The sequence below is a fragment of the Molossus molossus genome, unplaced genomic scaffold (assembly GCF_014108415.1).
Source record: "Molossus molossus isolate mMolMol1 unplaced genomic scaffold, mMolMol1.p scaffold_m16_p_26, whole genome shotgun sequence".
NCBI classification, from domain to species: Eukaryota; Metazoa; Chordata; class Mammalia; order Chiroptera; family Molossidae; genus Molossus; species Molossus molossus.
In genome coordinates, this window is record NW_023425362.1 from 2564033 (window position 1) to 2579694 (window position 15662).

Below are 15662 nucleotides of genomic sequence, written 5' to 3' on the forward strand. Positions count from 1 at the left end.
TCCTGCCCGCTGCAGCCGGACCCACACCCGCTCCGAGGAGAGCGCCGCCCCGAGCCCGAGCTCTCCGGGCGCGAGCCCGCCCAGACCCCGCTCCCCGCTGCGCCCCCCACCCGCGATCCCCGCCCGGCGCCCGCGCCCCCTCTCCGACCCGCCCCCCGCCCTCGGGCCCCCCGCCCCCGCCCCCCTCCTCGGCCCCCCCCGCCCTCTCGGCCCCGCGGCCGCTGTGCGTACGGGGTGACGCAGCGCCGCCCGCCCCGCGCCCCGCGCCCCGCCCGCCCCGCGCCGCCGCCGCCGCCACCCGGCCGGGCTCCAGGGGCCGCTAACGGTCCCGCGCCCCTCGGCGTCCGCGCCCCCGCCCGTCGCCCCCGCCCGGCCCAGGCGGCGCCGCGGGGCCGGCGCGATGGGGGCGGCCGAGCCGCTGCGCTCGGTGCTGTGGGTGAAGCGGCAGCGCTGCGCCGTGAGCCTGGACCCCGCGCGGGCGCTGCTCCGCTGGTGGCCCAGCCCGGGGCCCGGAGCCAGCGTCCCCGGCGCGGGTGAGTGTCGCCGCCGGCCGGCCGCTCTGCGGGGCCACCGGGGCGGGCGGGCGGGGAGGGAGGACGGGGCCGGGAAGAGGGCCCGGGAGGAGGGGTGGAGGAGCGAGTGGGGGCCGGAGGGGGGCGGGGAGGCCGCTGGCGGGGCGCGGAGAGTGTGTTCACTCCGGGGACCGGATGAGATGCACTCGGGGGACTGGGGGACAAAGAGCGAGCAGGGCGTGCGTGCCAGCGGGGAGGGCAGGGGGCTGTACCCGGGAGGGCGAGGGGCGAGGGGTCGTGGCCATCCGGAGGTCTGGGGCCAGAGGTGTCCCTGGCAGCCGCATCCCTTGGAATGCCCCACGGGTACCTGAAGGGCGCCGCCAGGACTCGGCTGATGAAAGGATCCCCAGGGGCCACCTACCAGCTTTGTTTTTTAGTTTAACCCCAGGACAGAGGCTTCTCTTAACAGGGGACCCAAAGCGGAGAGAGAGCCTGGCAGGTAAGGGTGAGAAGTGCAGGAAGGGTCATGACCTCTGTCCCGTGTGCTGGGGGATGGGGTCATTCCCGTGACAGGCTGGACACATGGTCTCCAGGGCCCTCCGGAATCAGAGACGTGTAACTTAGATGAAAAAGGAAGGCAGGCAGCGGCCTGGGGGACGGGGTGGATGGGTGGGCAAGGACAAAGGCAGCGTCTCTCGAGCCGCGGCGGGCTGGCTGCAGAGGGCTGGGCAGAGTTTATCCCGGAGCTGTCCTGGATCCTGGGAAGGAGGGGGTTCCAGAGGCCAGGTGTGGATGGTGAGAAGTGGGAGGCCAGGCACAAATGTGGGTGTGTTCCGTTTCATTCATTCATCTTCCCCAAGTTGTTACGCAAGGCGGTTGGGTAGGGCCCGGCAGTATCCAGCTCAGTGCATAAGACCGAGTCCCAGCCCAGCGCAGCCTTTTCCACCGAAGGGACAAACACAGGGGCGCACACAGGCATGTGTGTCTGCCGAGGAGGCCCAAAGGCTGGGCAGGTCACTGTGGGACAGGTGGTCCCAGCAGCCCTCACTTACCTGGTGGCATTGACCAGAGACCTGTGCGTTTCGGGGAGACATGGTCCAGGCAGGAGGAATAGCAAATGCAAAGGCCCTGAGACCAGCCAGGAGGCCGACATGGATGTGTGGGCAGGGAGGGAGGTGGGGGAGGGGAAGTGGGGCCTTTGGAAGGGGCTGGGATGGGGACTTGGCTTTTTACCGTGGGTGCCATGGACGTCGCTGAATGACTTCATCCAGTTTCACATTCTTAAAGGACCGCTGTGGCCCCAGTGGGGACAGTGGACAGAAGCGGGCCAGGAAAGGCGGTCAGGAGGCGGTTGGCCTGGTCCAGGCAGGAGTGATGGTGAGCAGGGCCAGGTCTGCGTGGACTGAAGACGCCGAGTGAGGGGAACGTGGCCCTGATCTGTGGCCCACTGAAGTCACTGCGGGAGGAGCAGGGATGTACTGTTTCAGTTATTGGATTGGGGTGGTGGAGGTCAGGATTTGGCATGCCTCTGGACACCTTGGGGCAGTTGGGGTGGTGTGACGGGTGCTGGAGGCATGTGTGACGCTGAGGTTTTGTAGCTCGCAGGTGGGGCCGGTTGGAATGTTAGGTTGGGCTAAGGTCAAGGGTGGCCTTGGACTCATGACCCACATTCGGTTTCTGGCCTTGGAGTCACCAAAAGCCTTGTCTGCCTTATCTGTGGCGGGGTGTCTGAGAGTTTACTCCAGTAGGGTCTTTCCCATGTCCCCTTGGGGAGAAATGTCACCCTGGGATGTCAACCTTCAGCCTCCCGGCAACCCCACCAGGCCCCTATGTCTAGTTCTTGCTCTGTGATGCTGAAGTGAAGGGAGCCTGGCCCACTCCGTGGGCTTTGGAGCTTCCTCGTGGGTTCTGGGCTTGAGGAGGACCAGCCACTGCTTTTCTCGTTCTGTTCGACGGTCACGCTGTGCCAGCCCTGGTGGGCTCCAGCGGGACAGGCCTCCTCTCGTTTGCAGATGAAGGGACGGCTGTAGAGTTTAAGTAACTGGCCCAAGTAGGGTTGAACCTGGAGGCTCGATGGGTCTAAGTCCAGCAGCCGTGCTTGTGGCCCGGGAGCCCACTGCTCCGTGTGGGACGTCTGGGCGGGAGGCCGCTCACTGCCTGCTGCATTGGCACCCTTGGCCGGCTGTTGCAGCTCCAGGTCACTGGATCCTGGCTTCTGTGCGGTGGCAGCGTCCACGATGTCTGCTTGCATTTGCAAGCTGCCCACTGGGCCGCCGCTGCGTCCATCCGCCCCGCTCATAAACCCTGGCTTTTGTGCATGAGCACCCCGCTGCCAGGCTGGGCCCCGGACTGGCCCACTTCCTCAGGGAACAGCCTCTGCTCACCCACCCTGCTCTCCATCCCGAGGAAGAGGCCCAGCTGTGCCAGCTGTTTGGGTTTCCTCAGAACTCTGCACCCCGAAAGGCATCAGGCCCACGGTGGGTGATGCCATGCTCACGGGCAGGAGGGCAGACACACAGCCGTCCGCCGGACACCGAATTCAGTGAGCAGAGTGCAGTGCCCCGCGGGCAGACTGTGGCCGGTGGGGGTGGGGGGGTGGAGATTGTGCAAAAACAGGCTGTAGGAGGCCCCCTGAGGCCAGGCAGGGGCCACCATGAGTTCTGGGAGGTGGGCAGAACAGGGGTGAAATGAGACCCTCCCCTTTTCTTTTTTAATCCTCACCCTAGGACATTTTCCCATTTATTTTTGGACAGAGTGGGAGGGAGGGAGAAACATCGATGTGAGAAAGACACGTCGATTGGTTGCTTCTCACACGACCCCGACCAGGGCCAGCGATTGAACTGCAACCCAGGTACCTGCCCTTGACTGGAATCGAACTTTCGAGTCTTTGGTCCTCGGGCCATCACTCTAACCGCTGAGCCAAACTGGCCAGGGAGAGACGCCCCCCCTTAAAAGGACAGAGAAGAGATCTGAGCCAGGGCCCTGTGTGTGCTGGGCTGGGTGTGGCCAGTGAGGTGGTGATTTCATCAGATCCTCTGCTTTTCTCCATAATATCACTCCTCTTGACGAGAAAACTGGAAGTGTGAGTTGCTGTGTGAGTTACTTGCTCCTGGGGCACATGATATGCAAAGGGAGCTGGTTCTGTTTCTTTTTTTAAACTTATCTTGCCCGGCCAGCGCGGGTCAGTGGACTGAGTGTCATCCCGTGGACCTGGTTTGTGTCCGCTCAGGGCGCATGCCTGGGTTTCAGGCTCGATCCCCAGTAGGAGGCCTTTGGGAGGTGGCCAATGGATATGTCTCTCTCACATCAATGTTTCTCTCTCTCTCCCTAAAAAATCAATAAAAATCGATCAATCAATCAATAAACTTATCTTTATTGTTGGAAGTATTATAGAGGGCTTCCCTTTTTCCCCCATTAATCCCCCTTCCCCCATGCTCTAACCGCTGAGCCAAACCGGCCAGGGCCAGTTTGTACTTCTTAACCCCTTCACCTTTTACACCCATCTCCCCAGGCCCCCTCCCATCTGGCAACCAACAAAAAGTTCTCTGTATCTATGAGTCTGTTTCTGTTCTGCTTAATTTGGTTTATAGATTCAATTGTTGATAGGTCTGTATTTATTACCATTTTATTGTCCATATTTTTGATCTTCTAGAAGACCTATCAACATTTCATATAATACTGGTTTGGTGGTGATGAACTCCTTTAGCTTTTTCTTGTCTGGGAGACTCTTTATATGTCCATAGATTCTAAATGACAGCTTTGCAGGACAGAGTAATCTTGGTTGTAGGTTCTTGTTTTTCATCACTCTGAATATTTCTTACCACTCCCCCTGGCCTGCAAAGTTTCTTTTGAGAAATTGGCTGACTCTTATGGGAGCTTCCCTGTAGGTAAATAATTCTCTCTTTGTCTTGAACCTTTTGCATTTTAATTCTGATGTGTCTTGGTGTGGACCTCTTGGGGTTCATCTTGTTTGGGACTCTCTGTGCTTCCTGGACTTGAATGTCTGTTTCCTTTAGCAAGTGAGGGAAGTTTTCTGTCATTATGTTTTCAGATAGGTTTTCCATTTCTTGCTCCCTCTTGTCTCCTTCTGGCACCTTCATGATGTGAATGTTGGCACGTTTGAAGTTGTCCCAGAGGCTCCTTACACTGTTCTCATTTTTTTGGATTCTTTTTTCTTTTTGCTGTTCTGATTAGGTGTTTTTTGCTTCCTTATACTCTACATCGATGGTTTGCTTCTTGGCTTTATCTACTCTACTATTGATTCCCTATAAATTACTCTTTATTTCAGTTAGTGCCTCCTTCATTTCTGACTGGTCCTTTTTTATGCTCTTGAAATTCTCACCAAGTTCCTTGAGCATCCTTGTAACCAGTGTTTTGAACTCTGCATCTGTTAGATTGCTTATCTCCATTTTGTTTAGTTCTTTTCCTTGGGTTTTGTTTTGTCCTTTCACTTGGGACGGGTTTCTTTGTCTCCTTGTTTAACTGCCTCCCTGTCATTGTTTCTGTGTATGAGGTAGAGTTGCTATGTCTCCTGGGCTTCTCAGGTTGGCCTGTTGTAGAAGGTGTCCTGTAGGGTCCAATGGCACAGCCTCCCTGATCATCCTGGCTGGGTCCTCCAGGTGCACCCCTCGTGTGGACTGTATACCCTTCTTGTAATTGAGTCTTGATTGCTGTTGGCACGTCAATGGGAGGGATTTACTCAGGCTGATCAGCTGCAAGGACTGGCTGTGCCCACTGACCTCTGACCACCTTGGAGGATCAGCTGTGCAGGGCCCGCCGCACAGAGCTTCGATGTGGTCTGAGGCTGTCCACTGGGTGTGCTGGCTCTGGGGCCTCCCAGGAGATGCAGGCCAAGGTCAGCCACGGCCTGTGCTCTACCCGAGGCAGATAAACTGCAAAGCGATCTGCAGATGGCTACTTCTTGTGCTGGGCTTGGAGGTGCCCAGGCAAAGCCAAGCTGTGAACCCGGCCTGGCTGCTTCTAGTGCCAGGCCTGGGGCCACTTACTGAGAGGTATGGGGCTCGCTGAGCTCAGATGCTGTTTGTTTGAGAGGATTTAGGACAATTTTGAAGCAGGAGCCAAGACAGGCCAATCCGACGGTAAAGCCACTGGGAACAGCTTGGGTGGGCCTGCAAGTTGGGTGGGGCGGGGCCTCAGGGCGTCATGGGGGGAGGGCTCCCCAAAGGAACAGAGGCCTCCACCAGCACGTCTGTCTGGAGAAAGCTGCCTCTCCAGGGAGCTGGTTCTTTTTAAATTTAATTTAACTTATTAATTTATTTATTGCTGAAAGTATTAGAGATCCCCCCCCCGCCGGGAGTTGTTCCTCAATCCAGCAGGTGCTCTGTCCTCTGGCCGCCACGCTGGGAGCGTGGCTCGGGGTCCGGGAGCGAGAGTCGGGGAACCCAAGGAACTGGCAGGGGCCGGGCCTTCCGCACCCAGTGAGGCTGCTCCCGAGGAAGCTGTGAGGCGCCCCAGCGCCCTGGTCGGAAGTGGGGCCGACTGCAAACAGGAAACCCGACAGGCTTTTCAGTGTGTGTTGTTGCGCTGGTTGAACTTGAAACAGGCTGGAACTGTATCTGGATGATACCCCTGCCTGCAGTGCAGCCACTCGGGTGGATGAGGCGGACCTTTTAGAGTGGAGAGTGTGTGTGGCCCCCGGGGTGGGGCGGGGTATGGGCACTGCCCGGGCTCTGCCGTAGAAGTAGGAGCCCCCCTCCTTCCCCCACCCCCACCTGGGACACCTAAGCCAGGTGGTGAGCTCCTTGGGCAGGTGAGGGCTGTATTTATTTATTTATTTATTTACTCCTCACCTGAGAACATTTTTCCATTTTTGTTCGGATAGAGTAGGAGGGGGAGAGAGAGAGAGAGAGAGAGAGAAACGTCAATGTGAAAGGGACATACCGAGTGGCCACTTCCTGCACAACCCCAACTGGGGCCAGGGACAAACCTCAGCTGAGGTATGTGCCCTCAGTGGGAACCGAACCCGGGTCTTTCTGGATCACGGGCAGAGGCTCTAACCGCTGAGCTAAACCAGCCAGGGTGACGGCTGTATCTATAAAGTGTGTCCCCAACATTCCCTATGTAGCCGGCAGCAAAATGTGGACGAGCCACGGACCCCGGCAGGGGAGCATCGTGGGGGAGGGGCACAGGCTCGTGGGTCTCAAAGCAGATGTCAGGGCAACCCCCCCACCCCCTGCAGCATCTCCTCAGGTTCTGCCTAGCTCATCTATTCAGGTCACATGATGTAGCAGTAGCGGAAAAACTGCCATTGTTCTGAGATTATTCCAAGGTGAACTGCTGTTTGTTCTTCTGAACTAGGTCAGCAGCATTTTCTTAAAGGGCCCGACCGCAAATATTTTAGGCTTTGTGGGTCCTGAATACTCAACTCTGCAGTTGTAGCAGGAGGGCAGCAGAGGGCGGCAGAGGGCGGCATGCCAGCGCAGGTGTGTGGCTGCGTGCCAGCGAAAGCTGGGGGCAGCAGGCAGCCTCTGGACCCGGCCTGCCGCTCCGAGCCTCCTCCAAGCCCTTGTTGCTGCAGAAGGAAGGGCAGAGAGACGTGTCGTGAAAGCAGCGAAGCCAGGTGGCTGGAGACACATTGACCTTCCGGACAAACAAGTCTGGGTCGTCTGGAAAAATTGCTGCTGCAGTTGGGGGGACGCACTCACCAGGGTTCTGACCCAGGCGCGCACTTGACCACCAGCAGAAAGCCCGTTGGGCCGGGGCGACTGAAGCCTCCCCTGAGGAAGGGCAGGTACATTGGCCGAGGACGTCGGGCTTGGGCCGGGTCATTCCTGCCCGTGCAGACCTGCCCGTGTCCGCCTGAATGGTGATGACGTCAAGAATGAAAGGAACGGACTCACCTGCAGGCGGTCTGAGCCCTGTGATCACCCCTGGCCCGAACACGCCGGACAGCGTGGGGCAGCCTCTTGCTGGGTTTGCGGAGTGGAGAATGTCCGGGGCTGCACCCTCGGTCCAGCCGAGTCTCCCGTCTCTCGCTGCCTCTGACGGGACCCACCCCAGTCTCTCCAGGGCCCCTGCTCTGCCCTGGCCCCTGCCCCGCTGTGGCCCTGGGTCCTGGTTGTCTGGGGCCGGGTCTGGCTGTGACCCTGCCCCCCAAAGCGAGCGGCTGGCCTGGACATCAGCACGTGCTGCCCGAAGGGCTGAGCAGGTCACTGGAAGGCTTTGGTCCTGCTTTCGGTGACCGTTGGATGAAACGCCCCCTCTTCTGATGGCACCGAGTTTCCCCGTTTACTTAGCTCTGCATTTTAAAGTTACATGTACCGTTCCCCTTGACTTTGGCCTTCTAAAGAGCGTGAGAGCAGACGGTTCCCGCAGCGGGGCGTCCGGCCGTCTGACACGGGTCTGCGCTGTCCTTGCAGGCGCCTGCTCCGTGCCCGTGTCCGAGATCATCACCGTCGAGGAAACAGACAGTCGCGGCAAACACTACAGCGGCGGGAAATGGCAGAAAATGGAAACGCCCTTTGCTTTCACAGGTAATGGGAGCCCGAAAGTCTGCGCCCACAGTTCCTCATTAACTCCTCTGGTCCCGGAAAGGGGGCTTTTTGGTCACTTGTTTAACAAATGCAGTGTTCCCTTGGTTTATCTTTTGTTTGTTGTTAATCCTCACTGGAGGCTATTTTTCCACGGACTTTTAGAGAGAGTGGGAGGGAGGGAGGGAGGGAGGGTGGGGGCAGAGAGTGAGCGTGAGAGAGAGATTGGTTGCCTCCCGCAGGCACCTGGCGTGAGGGTCAAACCTGCAACCTTTGGTGCGCGGTCCTACACTCTAACCACCGAGCCACACTGGCCAGGGCTCCTTGGTTTATCTTCACATAGACCTCCTAGTATCGTTTTTCTCAATCGGATTTTAATTAACGTTTTGGTGTTGAGCATCCTTTCTTTCCTTTATTTAATTAATTAATTTTTTTTATCCTCACTCGAGGACATTTTTGCATTTATCCTCAGACAGAGCAGGAGGGAGAGCGGGGGGAATAGAGAGAGAGAGAAACATCCATGTAAGAGCGACACATCGAGTGGTTGCCACCCACACGACCCCAACTGGGGCCAGATACAAACTGCAACCAACGTATGTGCCCTTAGCGGAAACCAAACCCCGGACTCTCTGGTCCGCAGGCCGACACTCTAACTGCTGAGCCAAACCGGCCAGGGTTCTTTCCTTTATTTTTATTTTTTTATTCCTCACCTGAGGATATTTTTCTACTTATTATCAGATAGAGTGGGAGGGAGGGAGAGGGAGAGACAGAAACATCGATGTGAGAGAGACACATCAATTGGTTGCCTCCCGCACGACCTGATCAGGGATGGGGATGAACTGCAACCGAGGTACGTGTCCTTGACCGGAATTGGTCTGCGGGCCAATGCTCTAACCATTGAGCAACTGGCCAGGGCTCTTTTTTCACATGGATTAAAGGAACTGAGAAATAGACTTTCCCTAGTGCACCTTGGAAGTCCTCCCGGTCAGCAGGGACGGGCTCCGTGGCATCTGGAGCTGCGAGCCTGCTGTGGGCGTGGTGGCTGGTCCTCCTGCAGGGGCTCCTGGAGGCCGAGGGCTGGGAACTAAGGGTTTGTTCCTGTCCGTGCAGTGCACTGTGTGAAGAGAGCCCGGCGCCACCGCTGGAAGTGTGCACAGGTGACTTTCTGCGGGGCCGACGAGCAGCTGTGCCACCTGTGGATGCAGACGTTGCGGGAGCAGCTGGACAAGCTGAGTACGTGCAGCCTTTATAGTCAGAGAGAGACCAAGTGGCTGTGGTGCCTGCGTGCACGCATGTGTGCATGTGTGTGTGAGTGCATGTGTGCGCGCGCTGTGCCTGTGTGCATACATGTGTGAGTGTACCAATATGTGTGCATGTGTGTGCACATGTATACATGTGTGAGTGCACACATATGTGTGCGGTGTGCCTGTGCATACATGTGTGAGTGTGCCAACGTGTGAGTGTGCACGCATATGTATGTGCAGTGTGCCTGTGTGCATGCATGTGTAACTGTACCAACATGTGTGCATGTGTGTGTTCATGCGTGCGCGTGTGGTGTGCCTATGTGCATGTGTGTGTGAGTGTACCGTGTGTGCATGTGTGAGAGCGTGTGTGTGCGCGTGGCATGCCTATGTGCATACGTGTGTGAGTGTACTGTGTGTGCATGTGTGAGAGCATGCGTGTGTGCACGCGGCATGCCTATGTGCATACGTGTGTGAGTGTACCGTGTGTGCATGTGTGAGAGTGTGTGTGTGCGCATGGTGTGCCTATGTGCATACGTGTGTGAGTGTACCGTGTGTGTGCGCGCGCGGTGTGCCTATGTGCATACGTGTGTGAGTGTACCGTGTGTGCATGTGTGAGTGTGTGTGTGTGTGTGTGTGCACGGTGTGCCTATGTGCATACGTGTGTGTGCGCGCGCGGTGTGCCTATATGCATACGTGTGTGAGTGTACTGTGTGTGTGTGCGTGCACATGTATACATGTGTGAGTGCACACATATATGTGTGCAGTGTGCCTATGCATACATGTGTGAGTGTACCAACATGTGTGCACACATGTGTACATGCAGTGTGCCTGTGTGCATGCATGTGTAAGTGTACCAACATGTGTGCATGTGTGTGTTCATGTGTGTGCGCAGCGTGCCTATATGCTTACGTGTGTGAGTGTACCGTGTGTGCATGTGTGTGCGTGTGTGTGTGTGTGCGCGCGCGCTGCAGTGACCTCTGCTTCCCTCCTCCTCTCACAGCCCCTCTAACAAGCTGGAGGTGATGCATCACTGTGACTGGTACACGTTTTCTTTTTTTAATCCTTATCTGAGGATATTTTTCCATTGAGTTTTTTCAGATACAGTGGGAGGGAGCGGGAGAGAGGGAGAAACATCTGTGTGAGAGGGGCACACCCGCTAGTTGCCTCCTGCACAACCCCGACCAGGCCTGGGGACCGATCTGCAACCAAGGCCCATACCCCTGACCATAATCAAACCCGAGACTCTTTGGTCCACGGCGACGCTCTACCCACTGAGAGAGCTCAGGCAGGTGTGGTCCCACAGCATAAACTCTGTCTGGAGTTCGGGCTCAGCGTTCTGTTTGAGAGACGCATCTACGCTGTGTGCTGGGTGGCTGTGGTGCTCCGTGGTGTGAACGCGCCTGTCTTCATCCACGGCGCTGCTGGTGGGCACTGGGACCCCCGTGTGGGGCACACTTCTCTTGGCGCCAACCTGGGACGGGGACTCCTGGGCCAGATGGTGCGTGTGTCCAACCTCAGGAGACGTGGCCTGCCTGTCCCAGAGTGCGGTCCAGAGACACTGCCGTCAGTGAGCATCCGTCTGGCTGCCCACGTCTGCATCACACCCTTGCCGGTCTAGCCTTCCTGGGTGTTCCGAGTCTCCGTTGTGGCGGTACTTTGCATTCCCTGCAGCTGGTGAAGTTGAGAAACACATTTCTGTTTAGGGGCCATTTGGAAATCCGAGGTGTCTGTTCAAGTCTTGTGTCCAGTTTTCCGTTGGGCTGTCTTTCCTAACGACGTGTGGCGATGCTCCCTGCTGCGGGTCGGGATCTCCTGCCGCACCTGGCACCTGTGGCGTGCAGGGCTTGTCCCCGGGGCGGGCGTTCTCGCCGGGGGCGCTGCGCTGTGCCCGCCGCCGCCATTCTGCTTATCTTGCTTGCAAACCCTGTGGTCAGTAGGACGTCTTTTGCCTACTGCAAGGCCAAGATGTATTTTCTTCTCTAACCTTGCACACGAAGATCCACCCCCGATTGGCACTGATTTTTGTGTGTGGCGTGAGGTTCGTTTTCTTTAGGTGGAGACGTTCGCCTGTCCCCGTGCCGTGGGTGGGAGAGACTGTCCTCGCCCCGGCTCCGTGCTGCCACCGTTTCGTGTTTCATTTTTGTGTTGCTTGTGTATAGAAATTGAATTTGATTTTCTCTTTCACCTTGTATGCAGTGACTGTGCGAAACTCCCTTATTAATTCTAATAGTCAGGTGACTCTCCTCGTCACCTGTGAAGACTGTCAGCCTGTTTCTTCCACCTCGGCCCTGGTGCCTTTTGTGGCTTTTTCCTCCAATTCGGCCCGGTTTGGACGTCCGCCAGGGGGCGGATCTCGGGGGCATTTTCAACATTTCATTGTCAAGAATGAGGCTTCTTAGGTTTTGATAGGTTTAAAAAAACAGATCAAGGGCCCAGCCAGTGTGGCTCAGTGGTGGAGTGTTGACCCTGCCCCAAGAGGTCGCCAGTTTGATTCCCGGTCAGGGCACATGCCTAGGTTGTGGGCCCGATCCCCAGTGGGGGGCAGGCAGGAGGCAGCCCATCGATGTTCTCTCTCATCGATGTTTCTATCTCTTTCCCTCTCCCTTTCTCTCTCCCTAAAATCAATAAAGAAAAAAAAAACAGATTAAGGAAGTTTCTTTCTAAAACTAGTTTAATGAGAGTTTGTTTCTTTCGGTCGGGAATGAGCGTTGAATCTGACAGATGCTGTCTATCGAGTTCCGGGGTGTTCGTGTGGTTCTCCTGGGGCATGTGCTGACACCCACTGGTGCATCTCTGCAGAACAGCCTGTGGCCCTGCAGTGAGCCCCACGGGCTCGTCCTTTCACGTGCTTTTGGAGTCGGCTGGCCGAGGTTCTGGTAGTGCTTCCCCGACCAGGCCCGCGGGAGGGGCGCCTGCGGGTCTCCCTCCTGAGAACGTCCGTCTGTGTCTGGCTCCGTGGCCAGGCTCCCAGGGCTACGCACAGCTGCACAGCGAGCAGCACTTCTGTTCTGCGCGGGAGGCCCCGTAACATTGTGGCTACTTTGTTCTAAACGCTGGGAACCATGAATCGGTGAGACCATGCTGGGCCTGCTTCCTTTGTGGGAAGGTTTCTGTTAGCGGTGTCCGTGTCTTTATCAGAAATCAGACTATTCAGATTTTCTGTTTCATTCCTTAGTTTGGGTAAGTGGTATTTTTTTAGAAATTTGTCTGTTTCATCCCAATCGAGAGACTTATGACACCCGTTAGTGAGTGGGTCCTGTCACTCTCCTTGTAGTATTTGTAGGCTCTGGAATAGTGTCCCCTTCTCGTTCCTGACGCTGGTCATTTGTGTTCTTCTGTCTTTCGTTTTCTCTCGGTTCATTCTCGCCCAAGGATATTTTTCCATTGATTTTTAGATAGAATCGAAGGGAGGGAGAAAGAGAGAGAAACATCTACGTGAAAGAGACACATCAACTGCCCTGGCCAGTTTGGCTCAGCGGTTAGAGCGTCGGCCTGCGGTCCGGAGAGACCTGGGTTCGGTTCCCGCTAAGGGCATGTACTTCGGTTGCAGTTTGTCCCCGGCCCTGGTTGGTCGTGCGGGTGGCAGCCACTCGATGTGTCCCTTCACGTCGATGTTTCTCACTCTCTCTCCCTTCCTTTCTCTCCCTCCCACTCTATCTGTACAAAAAATGGAAAAATATCCTCGGGTGAGGATAAAAAAAAAGAAAAAAAGAAACACATCAACTGGTTGCCTCCCGCACGACCCTGACCAGGGCTGGGGATCGAACCTGCAACCCAGGTACATGCCCTTGATTGGAATCGAACCCACAACCCTTTGGTCCACAGGCCAACGCTCTCACTACTGAGCCAAAGTGGCCAGGGCTGTCCCTTTTTCTTCATCAGCCTTATTAGGGATTTATCAATTGTATTAATCTTTTCAAAGAACCAACTTTTGGCCTTGCTGATTTCTGTACTGCGCATTCCCCCAGTATTTTCTTGGGAAGATTTCCAAGCGTGCGGGCTGAGAGAGGGCAGGGAACGGTCACACGCCCACCACTCGGATCCTGCCGTTGTTACGTTGCTCACACTGCCTTGTCGATGTCTGTCTGTTCGTTCACTAGGTGGTCGCACTTTTCTGTGTGTGTGTGTTTTAAATTTTATTGATTTTGGAGAGAGAGAGAGATAGAAACATCGATGAGAGAGAAACATCGATTGGCTGCCTGCTGCGTGCTCCCCCCTGGGGATCGAGCTCCACCCCGGGCATGTGCCCTGACCAGGCATCAAACCAGGACCTCTCAGCCCATGGGACATGCTCCATCCACTGAGCCACACTGTCCGGGCTCCTTTTCTGTTTCAGAGTAAGCGGCAGATGTCGGGGTTCTCCTCCTTTGACTCTCAGCACGGGAAGCCCAACGACAGGCCAGCACTCGGTTCCGAGGGGGATTTCACGTGCAGTGAAATGGGCAGACCACCCACCAACCCGTGTAGACTGTGTAACCCGGTCCCAGTGAGGTTCCCGCGTTCCTCGGGGTCGACCAGCGGCCGGGGCAGCCCGCAGCCAGCCTTTCTGCCTCCCGAGAGTCCTGTGGGCTCTGGGACTCCGGTAGCTGGGGCCCCGGGCTCCGAGCTCTTCTGCGTGAGGCTGGTCTCTCGGCACTGTGCTTTTGAGATGGATTCGTGGGGTCGGTGTGTCGGAGCTGTTCCTTTTTGTGGCCGAATAACATGCCGCTGTGGAGACCCCCACGTCCGGGTCTGGTCCTCAGCTGGTGGACGCTTCACTTTCGGCTTCGGTGCGGGGTGCCGCTGTGAGCGCCGTGGGCAGGACTCTGTGGACCTGGTGTTCAGTTTTTCTTGGGTATAGACCTCCTTGCTACTTTCTTTTAAAAAATATTTTTTTCTTTATTGATTTTAGAGAGAGAGGAAACATCGATGAGAGAGAACATTGATTGGCCGCCTCCTGCACGCCCCTCACTGGGGGTCGGGCCCACAACCTGGGCGTGTGTCCTGACCGGGAATCGAACCAGCGACCTCTTGGTGCAGGGTCGGCGCTCAACCATTGAGCCACACCGGCCGGGCTCCTTGCTACTTTCATTGATTTGTTAGTTAAATTTGTTTTTTTAAGTATCAGGATCTACTTGAACTGACCCCAACAGAAATGTGGAAGTTGTGAGAAAACAGGAGTGAGCTGGGAGACCCCAGTGTTGGAGGCTGGCTGGGACCAGGGCCTGGGAGGCCCCTTGAGATCTCGCTGTCCATCCATCTCTCCATCCACCTGCACGTCAAGCTCTTCTGTGCCTGTCGTCTGTCTGTCTTTCTCTCCTAACGCTCCTCTCGGACATCTGCTTCGTTCTCCTTGTTCTTTGCAAATTCACTTTCTTCTCACGGAGGAGGAGCTACTGCCTTCCGGAACGGACATCTCCCGGGACCCCGCGGGGAAAGGGAATTCCCGGGCTCCTCGCGTCCGGGTGGGCGGAGCACCACGAGCCCACAGGTGTCCCTTTCCTCTCCGCCCAGACGGGGAAACTCCTTCGCGCTGTCCCTGAACTTCAAAGGCCCTTTTCCAGCTCCAGCCGCTGTGGTCAGCGGTGGGGGCGTTGGCCTGCGGACCAGAGAGTCGGGTTCCGTTCCCGCTAGGGGCACGCACCACACACACACACACACACAAAAGGCCCTTTTCCAGATGGTCTAAGCAGGACTGTCTAGGACCACGGTGGTTTGATGCGGTCCGGTGACACAGTCCTTCATCGTGCTCACTCGCTCTGTTCATGGTGACCCACGCGCCGTTGTTTTGTAGCATGTCGACCCAAGCACTTGCTGGTGTTCATCAACCCGTTCGGAGGGAAGGGGCGAGGCCAGCGGATTTACGAGCGGAAAGTGGCGCCGCTGTTCGCCCTGGCCGCCATCTCCACCGAGGTCATCGGTAAGCGGCCGTGTGCATCGGGCGGGGAGATGGGAGAGCGACTCGAATGTGTCGCTAGAGGTGTCCATCCTACGAGATTACTGTTGTTTGTTCATCCTCACCGGAGGATGTTTTTTCCATTGATTTTTTTATAGAGAAAAGAAGGGAGGGAGGGAGGGAGGGAGGGAGGGAGGGAGGGAAGCGGTGAGAGAGGGAGAGAGAGAGAAACATCAATGAGAGAGACACATGGATCGGTTGCCTCCCGCCACACCCCTACAGGGGCTGGGCAATGAACCAGCAACCCAAGTACGTGCCCTTGACCAGGGATTGAACCCATGACCCTTTGGTGCATGGTCTGACGCTTTAACCACTGAGCATGCCAGCCAGGGCTATCCTATGGGATTATTTCACACAAAATAGAATGTGGTGTTTTTACAAATCAGACTAGCCAAGTCCTAGGATTTAAAGCATTCAAGAAAGACACCGTGAAGGGAACAGGATAAAGATCACAGACAGAAAATCCTCGCAAGAAAGAGAT

At 56.5% G+C, this 15662-nt stretch overlaps 1 protein-coding gene across 1 annotated transcript in view; it reads left to right on the forward strand.

Moving 5' to 3' along the window:
• The first annotated feature begins 400 nt into the window (after positions 1 to 400).
• Positions 401 to 15662, forward strand: part of CERK (ceramide kinase) — a 36294-nt gene continuing 21032 nt past the window's right edge. The window contains exons 1-4 of the mRNA XM_036278236.1: positions 401 to 533; positions 7892 to 8005; positions 9113 to 9235; positions 15020 to 15145. Of these exons, the coding sequence (XP_036134129.1) occupies positions 401 to 533; positions 7892 to 8005; positions 9113 to 9235; positions 15020 to 15145 (496 nt within the window). The remainder of the gene's footprint in view (positions 534 to 7891; positions 8006 to 9112; positions 9236 to 15019; positions 15146 to 15662) is intronic.